This window comes from Dinoponera quadriceps, unplaced genomic scaffold (genome assembly GCF_001313825.1).
Source record: "Dinoponera quadriceps isolate SergipeBrazil2010 unplaced genomic scaffold, ASM131382v1 scaffold2183, whole genome shotgun sequence".
Classification (NCBI taxonomy): domain Eukaryota; kingdom Metazoa; phylum Arthropoda; class Insecta; order Hymenoptera; family Formicidae; genus Dinoponera; species Dinoponera quadriceps.
In genome coordinates, this window is record NW_014556922.1 from 529,059 (window position 1) to 543,139 (window position 14,081).

At 49.2% G+C, this 14,081-nt stretch overlaps 1 protein-coding gene across 4 annotated transcripts in view; it reads right to left on the reverse strand.

Moving 5' to 3' along the window:
• The window catches only part of LOC106748415 (ankyrin repeat domain-containing protein SOWAHB), a 134,865-nt gene that overhangs the window by 16,834 nt on the left and 103,950 nt on the right, over window positions 1-14,081 (reverse strand). For all 4 annotated transcript variants that reach the window (XM_014626891.1, XM_014626889.1, XM_014626888.1 and 1 more), the window contains exons 9-11: window positions 12,842-12,848; window positions 3,195-3,293; window positions 2,136-2,141 (exon numbers count right to left, since the gene is read on the reverse strand). In XM_014626891.1, coding sequence (XP_014482377.1) covers window positions 2,136-2,141; window positions 3,195-3,293; window positions 12,842-12,848 — 112 coding nt within the window. The remainder of the gene's footprint in view (window positions 1-2,135; window positions 2,142-3,194; window positions 3,294-12,841; window positions 12,849-14,081) is intronic.

Sequence of the window (14,081 nt, forward strand, 5' to 3'; positions counted from 1 at the left end):
CCCCCCCCGAGAGGAGATAATCATGGCGCGTTTTTTCTCTCCTTTTTGTTTTTTTTTATTTTTCTCCTCGTTCCCTACGTCCTTTCATTTGCCGCGGGATTGGGGGAAAGCCCGGTGTCCGGGATAAGCCGTAGAAAAGCGCGGCGGGAGCGATGCCGGTGACAGATTACGCCGCGCCACCGCCGTCGCTTCGCTCCGCGCGATCCGCAGTCTGGTTCTAAAGCCGCGCGCGCCAGTGGAAAAAAGCAGCGAGGATCCGCCGAGGACAGATCCTCGTCCGGGTGTGGATTACCTACTCTACATCGGTACGTACACGAGCGCGACCGTATTCATTATATCCGGCGCTAATCCCCGAGCAACATCGAGTCAGCCGAGCGGATTGTCAGCCGGGAGGATATAAAAATAGAACGCGCGCGTAACGTTTTTTTTTTTTCTTATTACGAAGACACCCCTTATCGGAGCTTTTATATTGTGTAAATCTATTCTGTGATATCTCTCTCTTCGTTCCTCCTCCTGATCATCGATCTTCCTCACTTCTCTCTCCGTCCTCTCTCTTTTTTTCTTTCGTTTCTCGCACGCAAACCGTCCGTTTTCCAATAATCGTCGATGCAATTGCAATTTTTTTTTTTTAATGTGATTTCTGGTATTAATAGATGGTTGAAGAGACGGCAACGAACTCGAAGAACGTATAACGGAGGAGGCGAAGGAGAGAAGGTGTCGACGGGCCAGAGTTCGGATTACACCGTGGAAACAAATGAGTCTACCAAACGAAGGAGCTACGGGGAAAGCCTTATTTTACAGGAAGACGAATGAACCGGCTTTCGGAATACGCGTACTTCGAATTCAATTTCCATCCGACGATGCGGCGAACAATGTAGCAAATCTGAGCAGGGGATATTTTAATTTGCCGCAAAATCTCCGTCGTCCCCGCCTTATCCGCCCGTTAAAAGCGTTTGACACAAAAAGCAGGCATCTTAATGCGCGCTACTCTGCAACAATTTGCGATGTAAATCAATTGTGCCAATAAAGCGACGGGCGATTTAGCGAAATTTATCGGTTTATTTTCGAAAAATGATTTTTATTAAAAAGAATGATTTCAAATTATTTTTGAAATCAATTAACGAGTAGAATATCGCGCACTGGAAAATCCCTACGGAACGCGGGAAGATCGAGAGAACGCATATTGAAGTTCAACACACGCAAGACGCGGTCCCATGGGAAAAAAAAACTGAGTCTTAAATCAAGAATAGATAATCTCAAAAATTAGTCTTAAATCAAGAATAGATAATCTCATGTATAAGCAAGAATAATTTTCCTAGAAGACTCTTAGTCTTGAATTGAGCTCAAGTGATACTTGCATCAATATATATTCAATCAAATCAAGACTAAGAGTATGCCAAGAAGATTACGATATTCTCGCTTATATATGAGATAATATTTATTCTTGATTTGAAACTCATTTTTGTCCCCGTGCGGATACATTCGATACGACGTCTGTGAGGGAAAGTGGTCAAAATGATTTTGTTGCTGGCCGGCGTAATGCGAGGGCCCCGCGACGGTGTTTGTCGCGAGCCGCTAACGAGCAAGAATCCCCCGTTTACCCTCTTCCTCCCTCGCTCGCTCCGAGGGCTCGCCTCCCGCATGCCGTCTCTCGTGAAGCACTCCCGGCTTATATAAGTCTTATAAAGAGCAAAGCGGCGGGACCACACACATCCGATCCTATCTGCGGGCTTTTCTGCCCGTCTCTCTCGCGCTCTCTTTCTCCCTCCTTTCCTTCCTGCCTTCCTTCCTGCTACGCGCGGACTGTGTGACTCTCCGTTTGTTCTCCCTCTTACAACGACTCGCCCCCTAAACCGACCCCGCTCTCCCGTATGTCCGGCAGATTATACCGCGATCGCGGTGAAGGCAACCGCGAGTACACGCTCCCGATTGTTATCCGAATGTATTTGATACGCTTCGCCTAGGATGGACGAGCCGGCGGGGGATGATTAACGCTCGTTTAAGCGAAAAAGCGGCAGACTTTCACGTATGAATTTCATTTCAATATTCACTGTTGACCTTTCGATCGATCGCAATTTAATGCCCGTCGGCAAAATATGTTTCTCGATAGAGGAAAAATATAATTGGACACTCACCCCGTTCTGCGTCGTCCGATGGAAGCGGCCCACGGAAACAGAAAAAAGAAAATACAGGGGATGGAACTTTGCCAAAACAGAGGCAATCAATTAGGAATGACGAATCGTTCAAATATTCTACGTGTAGAGATTACTTATCACTCATACGTCGAAAAATGTGATTCGACTTCAGGTTTTATCAGCCAAAACGTTCGTTTCGATCTGCCATCGTCGTCGACGGTAAAACGACGAATTTTTCACGACAAAAATATATAAATTAAACACGGGAGGAGTCATAGATATTTTGATCGACGGAATAATTTGTCTCCATCAAATGCAATATAAATCAAATTACCCGAAAAGTCGAACAGAATTTTTTGACAGGCACAAGTTTATTTTAAGTAATTGGTCCGTAGAGTGCCGGATTTTCAGCGGCGATATTAAGGTGCTCCTACATAAGTTATTATTTATTTAAGAAAATACCTATTCCTATAACTTGATTTAACTATCTAAGTAATAAAAGTTAATTTTGGGCACGAAATTAAGACGAATATTACAAGAGATATATCATTTATTTTTTACTTTTCTTATTAATGTGCTTTATTTATACATTAGTTAAACTAATAATTAAAATAATAGAAAATAGTATATAAATATTTAAATATGTATAATATTTAAATATATATATCGCGAGTATTACTATAAATTGTCAATTTCCTATGGCTATATTTTCAAAATAAAATGATCAATGATACTAAAGCTTTTGCATGTCTCTATATTAATGATTAATATATCGCAGTAGTTTTTCGAAATCTTCAATGTGGTTTAGAAAAAATGAAAAACAGGACGTATTAACTTCAAGGAATAACATACAAAAAGTGTCGTCCTTAGTCACTCAATATCTCAATTTCCGAGCGGTCGATTATTTTCTAACTTTACAGAAGCGTAAATAATACATCCATCGACACGCAGCTAAGATTCAATAGGATTCGTAAGAAAACGGTCCGACGGGCCAGCTACATAATCGACTTCGAGTGATAAGCTTAATTCAACATTCTCTGAGAGAGAAAGGGCACTCACCGTGGTCTCATTGACACTCTTGATGTAGTCCTTGTAGGTGCCCGCGATTAATTTAACGATGTTCTCGTCGCCGTGTTTGGCGCCCCAGTGCAACGCCGTCTGCAACAGGCACGAAGAAAGGCGGCGGTGATAATTCGCTCGTCGCTCGTTTAAATCGCGCGTCGGCCGCGCGCAACGGGGATTACCGCGAGAGTTATGCGAGAGGCCGCGCGGCTCGGAGGGCGCGCGCGGTGGCAGCGCGCGTGATAAGTAAAAATGTATCAGCGCCGGGATTTATGCGCCCGGGCGGGATTTTTCGGCGGAGTGCCGAAGGTGGCCCGATTGTAGACACGACGCGAGCAGCTGTAGCGTATTTTCGGGGTGACGCGCCGGTGAAATATTCGCGAATTAAGCGACGGCAACGGCCGGGGTGTCAACCCGCTACGACCGGGATGAATGGCCACCGTCGCGGCCGCGCCCGCCGCGTTACTCGAGAGAGGAAGATCCCGTAGGCGGTAGTCGATTACGGCCGGAGGAGTCGGCGGCTCGAGGACAGCCGGAAAGAGCAAATAGATGGAATTACTCCCACTTAGAAGAGCGCTAAAGGAGAAGACGGAGGAGGACGAGGAGAGTGAAATTCTTCGCTCGATCTCGAGAGAGGGAGACAACCGACGCGCAGATATTTTCCGAAATAAGGATCTTCGAGAGCGGCGGGGCGAGTTCACGACGGGGGGTGAAAGCGACGAAACCTGGGCGAGGGTGACCCAGGCGAGACAACCAGGATATCCGAGACACGTGGGGCGACACGGACGGGTGAGACGGAGGTGAGGCTTGCGAATCCAATAATAATTAATGTAGTCGTAAATAATCGAGTGATAATTAATCGCACGCTAGTGAACGCGAACTATTTCCCCCGGGAAAGAGAAAAGGAAGGGGGGAAACTCCTGATATCTCTCTCTCTCCGCAACGCCCTGTGATTAATAATTACCGGCAGGAATCTCGCGGTTACTTAATCACAGCGTCGTTTAATTACCCACATCGTGCATACATCGCGTTATCGAACGCATACCGTAACCCGACTGTGACCGGCTGCGATCCCTTAGCCGGAGCGGGCCGGAATTAGCGTGGCCAGATTAATCACCGAACCGCCGCGCGACGTCAACTATTAACGCGACACACACACATACACACACATACACTTCTTTCTCTCTCCCCTTCCCCCCCTCTCTCTCTCTCCGATTCGAGGGGTCGCACCCTAAAAGGGTACCCCATACGCGTTTTTCGCGTAGAGTCGACGGGGTTGGTAAGCAAGCTTTCGTAGCGCGACATGCGTTTTAATTCCATCAAGTCCGCGTCCCGCGAGTAGATTAAAAATAGTGTCGACGGCAATGGGAGAGAAAGAGAGAGAGAGAGGAAAGAAAGAGAGAAAGAAAGGAAATCTCCGGCGAGAGATTCGCGCAGGGCGTCACAGAAGCTGCCCTCTCGCGACCCGAAGCCGCCAGCCAGCTAGCTGGACCCTTCTCACCCTCTCCCGCCCTGACAGCCGACTGCAAGTCGCGGACCACCTCATTAGCGGACGGGGGAAAAAAGCTCATTCTAACGAGGCTACGTATACCTAATGACTGGAACCACGTGCGAGCGAGCGTGTACGTGAGACGGATCGCGCGCGTTGCCACCACACGTGGCCTCTCGTCCCTGTACTACGAGGGCGTGGGTACACCTTGCGCGCGGACTCCCCCCCCCCCCCNNNCCCCCCCCCCTCGCTCTCATTTTATATGCACGGTCTCCGCGGCAAATTAACGGACGACGCATCAGACGACGAGTACACGACGCTCTCTCGTGATACCGCGTCGCCACGTGCGCGCTAATAACGTCGGTCTGCAGCGGGGAGGAGAGGCGGGGAGGAAGACAAGGAGATACGAGACACGAGGATCGATCGATCAGCAGGCCGGGATCGAATTGCCGATGCCGCACCTGGAGGAAACGATCGATCGTTGTTAATGCTATTGAAAACCTCGGGGCGGGAGTGCGAATCTTAAAACCCACCCCGGTGCTCTACCCTCAATTAGAGTCGCGGGATGACTTTACGCTCGGCTACTGTTATCGCGGAGGAATCCCACCTGCCGAGAGCTCGCTCTGACCGTGACGAGAGACGAATTAAAGAGACCCTCCCGTTGTACATAAATTGATAAATTTGCCTTTATACAGCCCCGGTAATTTGAAGATCATTGTTATCGACAAACGTTACAAGGCGACAACCGCCTCGAGCGGATCGAAGTCACGTATACGTGACAGCGGCCGTGAAAGTGTCAAGCACCGAGTAAACCGATGAATCACACAGTGGAGAATTTCGACACGATAGAGTAACTGATCATTTCCCGATCATTCTCAAATACGGCGATTCGCCCGCTGCTCGAATCTGGCCGTTCTTCGCACAAGCTGAGCGGCAGCGGAGTCGTGAGCGCGTTCTCCGTGGATATTACGGAAAATATTGACGAGCGGTGCGCGGTATTTATGCACACGGGAGCGAGTAATGGAGGTGCGCGCGGTGTGCGGCGCGGTCGCGCTGTACAATTATTAAACGTACCGCGCATAGCGGGCCGAGCCGAGCGGAGTCATTAACTGCGAAGTGCGCGGACACGGACCCGTCTAATACGCCGCGGTGGTGAAGATGCAAGAATCCGGCTTGAATTACACGCCGAGGCGCAAAATGAATTTTTACGGTGGTCTCGCGGGGCCATCAGCGCTTATGTGGGTATACCCGCGGGGACCCGGGGCTCGCCGGCGGACGTCTACTTTCCCAGCGTGCTAACGAAGTTTTATGAAGCGCGATAGCGCCATACCTACGCCGCGCCGTGGACTTTGGCGCTCCTTAATTTGTGAATGCTGCTGCCGCGCGCGGTGTCGGCCGCGCGCCGCGCCGCAAAAGAATGGTATGTCGGCCGACAACGTGATATATCTTCGGTCCTCTGCCCCGGACCTTCGGCTGGGAAGAGTATAGGTGAACGCGGCGCGGCCTCTGTACGGTGGTGGTAGGTAGAGGCCTCTCCTCGCTTCTTTTCCCCGGCGGCTTAAACTTTCTTCGCCACGGAGAACGCCCGAACGGCGTGAGAAAGCACGCGGTATCGAAGTATACCGGCCGAGCGATATCGCGTGCTCCCCCCTCCCCCCCCTCTCTCTCTCTCTCTTTCTCTCTCTTTCTCTCTCGGTAACACCTCGAAAAAATAAACGCAATCGAACGTGCACTTAGAGAAAACGATCGACCCGTTAACTTTGTTAAAAAGCTGCGAAAATGGAATTCAAGTTCGTTCCTAAGAACGAACGTCCCCGGTAGCTTTCCTTTTTTTTTTAAGTCCATGGCATATGGAGAAACGTAAAACTCAAGTGCAATCAAGTCATCCATGGTCACTGTAATTACCGAAAACAGCGAAGCAGTCGTGGTCGCGAATTTTCACACGACAGTCTCGCGTCTTCGATAATTCCCGAATATAATTAACAAATTCGCTCATTGCTCGAGCTTTGCTGCACAGCTTCGCTGAGAGAAATTGCGGGCATCTTTCGCCTCAACTATACCCTTTTTATGGTTTTAATCACAAAGTAAATAGTAGTAACATGCATGTAAGGTCACTGTGATCACAGTAACACTTACTAAACAAATGGTTCTTCTGAGTACGATTTTTTCACTACGATCATTATAATTATATACAAATATTATATATACAAAAGTAAATATAGTATTACGCAAGTATCGAATATTCTCCTCTCAGTTGCTTACATTTTTCTGTATGCCACTCGCTTTACAGAGCCCGATGGATATACCTCCCGGCGAGGGTTTCTTTATCGGATCGACGAGAAAGAAGGTGGTTGGTGGTCGTCGATAGCACGCCTCTGAATCTCTCCGCGATTCCTGTTTCTTCGCCTCGGTATTAATTAATAGCGGCATACATACACGGACGGGCATGCGTGCATACATGCATGCATACGTACGTACGCACGCACGTACGTGCTTGCATACATATGCGCATCTAATTTTTACACTAATTAGAGCCTTAATTAATGTGCGCCGCTGTAGCAGCCGTCCCGGCGCTAACACGATTCCGACCGAGATGCAAGAAGGCTACCGACCGTGACGGTTATAGTGGGCAGAGCCGGAGCACACAATGTGTTAACGTGCGACAGTGTCACTACCTTCTCCGTGCTTCGTGGCTGCGGAGAGAACGGAGCAAGACGCTCGTAAATGAGCCGCTAATGATCGGCGATCGAAACTTTTACCCGGAGAGAATCCGATCCAAACGAGAAACCTTCGTGAATGACGATTAATCAAGAACGAACTAATCAATTCTCTCCGTGAGCTCTCTCTCTCTCTCTCTCTCCCTCGAAAGTTCCATCCTCATCGAGGGAGCTCACGAAGCTCTTCACTCCGATCGCGCGATACGCTCTTTTTTCCGTAACGAAAATTTCGGGGGGGGGGGGAATTTTCTTCCCGNGAATTTTCTTCCCGACTTTCGTCGACCCTCCGTCCTCCTCCTTCCGCTCCGGCTTCTTCCGATGTCGCCGTGTGACGACGTGTGTATGCCACATGTGCGCGAAACTACGTAGCCACGGCTATATAGTTGTCTCCCCGTGGATACTGATTAAGCCGGACGGAGGAGAGACCGCGGTCGCGTCGGGATCCCAACGGCGGCGGCAGCAGGAGCAGCGACCGTCGCAGCAGCAACAAACAACACTAACAACGGCACAGAGTGAGAGAGAGAGAGAGAGAGAACCGGCAGGAACGGCAGCGGCAACAGCAGCTACCGCGGGCTCTGATGTATGCGAGCGATACAGATATCTCCGGGAAGGAATTTGCGTTGAATTAGCGTATAATCGGCGGGCCGATCTGCTCATACGGAATCCCGCGGCCCCGCTTACACGTGTCCCGAGAGCTGTATTCTCTGCGCGAACACAATATTTAGTGGCCGTCGTGGTCGCGGCGGCAGCGTCGTCGTCGTCGGGTTCCTCCTTCTCCTCTTCTCCTCCGCCCGTTCTCCTCTCGAATCCGCTTTCTCTCTCTCCCGTGGGACCATCTCCAGCCGTTTTGCAATGGTATGCGAGTCCCCCTTTAAAAGCGCGCTCGCTCTTCCCTGGCCCAAATTTTTCCTTTCCCGCCGGGCGAGCCCGCTGGGAGCGGCGCGATTTCGTTATTAAGATGGGATTGCGAGATGCGGCATCTCTCGGCTCCCTCCGACCTTCGTTTCTCTCTCTTCGGTATCCGCGGGGAGTGTCGGGCGGACCGCGCGTTAATTGGATCGGATGGCGAAATTTCGCGATTGATCGATGGGAGATCGGCCGTTCCGTCGCTTGCTTCGCGTTTGCGCTGCGAAACGCGTCGGCAAGGTTTAGGGGCACCACCGGCGGACCCGGGGAGCTAATTCAGCATCGTTTCGCAGCGTGGATGATAGTTAGTGTCAGCGAAGATGCCGTGCTAACTAAAGGGGTGAGAAATGCTAACGCGTTTTCTGCCATGGAGGTTAATAGTGACCGGCGCTAAAATATTGCCGGGTCTCATTAATTTATTGATGAAACGTATCTCTTAGTAATTTTACTCGCGAAACACCCAATTGTGTATTAACAAATTAACCTTGACAGTAACGTGTCAGACTCACGAGGTCTACGTGCGTTTTCTTTCGCTTACTCCCTCTTCTACGTTTTATGCATAATGCTATACTCAACTTTTATTCCTCTATTATGTAGGGAAAAATTTGGGTTACTACCGATATTATCAGCCTGGTCCGATTTCCTAGACCCAGTCTACCAAGACAATAAATAAAAATTCCTGATAAACTTTTAACGATTCATGAAAGACCAAAGAATGCAAAAAAAAACCTAAGATTTAAACATTTTTTCACGAGGTAGGCCTGAGAGACCTACGACGTTACTTCGACATCAAGATCGCGGTTGTTACTCTCAGGATTAAATACATAGCCAATAGAGAGCGAACGGAACGAGCCAGCGAACATGGACATCGTGAATTACATTTGTTTACCCGTATTTCCCCGTGTTTAGAAATTTTACGGAATTTTAGTTTACCTCGGCGCTCCTTAACTCCGCCATCCACCCCGCGAGTCCGCCGCGAGAGAAAGGGAGAGAAAGAGAGAGGAAGAAAAGCCGGTTCGCCGGATCGAGCGATCCGCCGAAACTCCTGGTGGGTGCTCGCGCGGTGGGTCGTCCGGATTCACGGCGGCGCGGCGATTCGATCTCCCGAAGGTCGGTTCTGGGAAATCGGGGGAGACGTCGGGCGCGTGTCTTCCGACGGGAAGAGGGACCACGAGGGTGGAGGGAGAAGAAGAGGAGGAAGAGATGGCTTCTCATCGGGAAGGTGGAGGGAGGAAGGAAGAGGCGGTGGAGGATGGCCGGGTAACGAGCCTCCGGTCACGTGTATGGCGTCGGGCGTCGAGATGTCAGATCTATCGGCGCGTGCTCGATGGCGCGTGTCTTCGCCTGTTGATCAGTCCTGTTGCTTTGCTCGCGCCTGACGTGCACATCGGCCAGACATCGCCCGATTGCCGGCATTAGTCATGAATTCATGATCGCGCGACGACGATGACGACGACGACGTGACGGGAGGACATGCCCGTTCATACGCTGAGAATGCGCGCATGATAATCGCGGTGAAAACCGCCGGCGAAGCGATGTGGAGGATACAGAAGCGACGAAACGCGCGACGCGATCGCGAACGCGGGTATGTCGCGGGGTAAACGATCAGAATCGAGCGGTTCTCTCCCTCTTCTAGTACACGGGGGGAAAAAAAGGAACTCGGCTCGTGCAACTGAACGGGGACCAGATGGAAACTCGGTGACGAGGAAATGATATCCCCGTTACCGCGACTGAGAACATCCGTGTGACCATTCAGCTGCGACAAACATTTCGATGCAACCATCGCAACCGTGATGGGTGGGTTTGTGAGACCCATATATAAAATTAAATTCGTTTCAGGACTTTTCCCACTGAGATTTTAAGATGGCTTCGAAGGGAAGATAACGTTTATACAACGTTTCCGAATAAAAAATTGGCACCGAAAAAAGTCTCTCGGGTCTTAAAGGGCTGAAGCTCGTCGAGACAATCGAACAGAAATACAGTCGAATCTAATCGATCTGAATCGAAAGCTAATATCTAACTGATATAGGTTGGATGAAATGTTCTAGCTTGTCACTAGCTTCATTATTGGCTGATTATTCATTGAAATGTAGAAACGATTTTGTGATCCACCTGTTGTTTAACCATCGCATATTAAACATGATAGCGTATCCTCTGAAATATCCTAGTGTATTGATTTCTCGGGGGTATTCACGATTGTCTCTCGTCGGATATCGATAACCCGATACGCGGACGACGAGCAATCCTTTACCGACCGTGCCGATTCAGCTGCGCCTCGGAGGGGCTTTCGCGAGTCGGTTACCCGCTCGTTGAATGTGGAGGGACGTCGCGGCAGAGTGTTTTATTTCCTGCAATTGCGTCAAGGAGGTGTGTGTGTTGTCCGGAGTCCCGTAAAAAGAAGAACGACGCCGCGCGGCGTGCCGGGCTGAACTTTCGCGTCTTGCGCGAGGGATGCGCACAGGATGCAGGAGGTGTCATTAGCATAACGTGGAAGAGCCGTGGTTTGTGATTTATTCGCTATCTCCTCGCCATCCCGTTCTTTTCGCTCGTAATTCCACCTCCACGCCGGGTAAACACGACCCCGGGAGCCTCGAAGGCGTCCGAGCGGAAGATCTATTAGAAAAGAAATTTACGCGAATACCACCGATGCTCGCGCGTTACCCCGCCGACGATTCACGACGCGAATAAAGAAGAGGGAGAGACGCGCGCATACCTCCCGCGTTCCTGAATCAACACAATGGAGATATTTCCAGCTTCGCGCGATTTTACGACTGACAATTCTGCGACTGCGACTGATTATCTCGCGCCCAAATTGCGCCGCGCCGCGGCGATCGAGTCGCGCTGAAAAACGTCCCATGGCGAATATTTTTGTCGATTCCTCCGAATGTTAATTCATTCGCGCGTCATTTGGAGATTTGAAAAATAATCCCCGAATCCGCTGATCCTCTTCTTCTTTCTTTTAGACTGACGTCGAGTGTGCACGAAAAGTGTACGTGAAAAAGGGACTCGGTAATAAGCAGTAAAATTTCATGTATATTTGCCGGCCAGATATTGGATTATCTCAACCGAATAATTCCGTTCCGTATATTTTATATTTTATATTTAGGAAGTAAACCAAATTCTCGTACTTATTACCAAGTCCTTTCTTTCGCTGTGGTAAAACGGATAAGAAACATTCACGTGACCTTTGATGACTCGACGCATCCTCGGTAAAAACAAATCGCGATTATCCGCTTCCGCGGTGACGATGACCGGGCGAAATGAACGCCCGGATATATTCGCTTCTGATGCAAATGGGTTAAGTTCGATCGGCGGGAGGCAGGAAATGTTACCACCTTAAGTATTGCGCCTTGGATCGCGAAACATTTACGATTACGTGCACTCCTCGCTGTGAACTAGCCGAGACTTATCATCGCGGATCTGGGTGTAGCGTCGGTGGATTTACAATCACAATGTTATCCGTCGCCATCGAGCCCGTCCGCAATCGCGGATCCATCGCGGTACACGGCGATACAATTGAAAAACCGCCGCTTCCTCGTTCGAGGAAATAACGAGAAACCGCCGGTGGATCGCGTAAACGAGGTGTAACTGAAATCACTTGAGGCATTCGCTCAAACGAGCTGTGACTGCATGGAGATCCCTATCCCGGCCGGCGGGTCTTTAATTCACCCGCCAGATTACTACCTCGCGATACCCGCTTTGAATATTAATTTTTCTGGAAACCCACAGGCCTCGGTCTACGATGATGCGCGAGCGAGCGTTAATTAAAGCGCGCAATAAGCGCTCGTGCGCGTGAGTGAGAGAGGGAGAACAATTGGAATATATCGCACTCGCGTAATTCCAAACTCTCAACTTAATTAGGCCAAGGTGCGCGGTCTGTATCCGATTAATGAGAATCGTACCAACGGTGATGACCGATCGCTCCGTTTTCGAGGAAGAAAGAAACGACCGCACGACGGAAATTCGAAGAAGCGTCCTGCTTAGGAGTAAAATCGCCGGGCAAATCCGAGCGCGCCTCGGCGGCGCTTTTCCTGTTGTCGCAGGTGGCGTCGACGAGCCGCGACGCGACAAGGCATCGCCATCACAGCCATTACCGCGTCGAACGTTGATCCGGTCCGATGAGCATCGGTAGTCAACAATTTCGCTAGCCGCTCGAAGCCGAGCGAACCTCCGTGTCGGACGGCCGCGTCTTACACGTGTGACCGTGGGAGACCGGACGTCGGAGATTTATACTATTTGCGGCGGCGGAGGAAGCTCAGTGTTCTCGGCGGAACGCTGACCCGCTTTCGTTTCGGCGCAATGTCCCGACGATCCTCGAAAAATCGACGTGAAAGGAACTCCGCAGTACGTTATTGTACTTGGTGTTACGAAATACGTGAAAAGAACGCATAGGTATCAAGATTACGTCTACACGGGAGAAAAAGTGCTGGGACGACAGTAAACGGTAATTACCTGTTCTTCAAGTCTCGCAAATCGAGGAGTATTTTGATTAATTTATGTAGATCTCGATAGTTCGTGTAATAAATTCCTACATAGCCGTAATATCTTAACTTGCAAATGAAGTACGGAATGTGAGTGTGAAATTTAAGAAAGTATTTATTAGAATTGTGCAATACTTCTTTTCCATTAAAGAAACTTAATGGTATTAAGTTTCGATTTTTCCATGCAATAGATATTTTTTTTTTTTTTAATAAATTCTGATATATTTTCAATAATATAAATTTAATATTTGTCGCAATTGTTTTAACAAGTAAATGTCTCATACAAAGGAAATATCACACTATGTATATAATCAATTATATTTCTACTTCTAGTAAATAATTGCCAAGGAGTATCAGAGTAACTTTTATTTGGATTAAATAAATATTATTTAAACGGTAGCACTATTTTGCAACGTGATAAGAAAATCAATCGAATTAAGCCTTGTCAGTCTAGCTATTAGAAATTAGGAATTGCGGATTAGTGATTAGAACTTGACAAATTAATTAATTTCGATCTTGGCTCACTTTGTCCCAATTGATCAAAATGGGACAAAGCGATTTCTCCATTTTCAATCTTTAATTAAGATTACCACGCCGACCATCACGAGATAATCGATGACCGACACTGTGATATTGCCGCGTCTCGTTAATCAACGCAAGGGACACGATTAATTACGCATAACGAATATACGAAATATACGACGAGCAACAGCGAGCCTCGATGACACGAGTTAACAGAGATACACGCATCACGAGCTGCATTTATTTACCGTATCTCCGAATATTCGAACTTCAGTTTCGGGATAATCAATCGGAAATCGGCGCGAAATCAGTCGACGTGTTAATTCAAGCGCTCCTCGCGCGTGTACGCGATTACTCGCGTTCGGAATAACATCCGCGCGGATTTTCCCGTCACGACGGAAAACGCTTCCCTCGGCCTCCGTATTAGCTCGGCGATAAAACGCGCGGGTTTCGACGATGACCGCTCTTATACTCGCGGATATCGATATTCGCCGGGCCTCCACAGCGAAAGAGAGGATGAGAGGGCTCGTGGTTTCGTGAATCACGAGATTCACGGGTAGCCGCCGCGGGCACGAACGCCGCCGCTGCATACATTCACCTGCAGCGGAGTTTAAACGATTAACGGGGGCGGTTTCCCGCGAATAATCGATGTCCCCGGTGTCCTCGGGCGTACGGCAAAGTTCTCGGTCGTCTCGATCCAACACGGTATTTCACGGGGGATTACGCGGCTTACGCTTTCGTTCGATCGTATCCACCCCGCCCGCCCGCC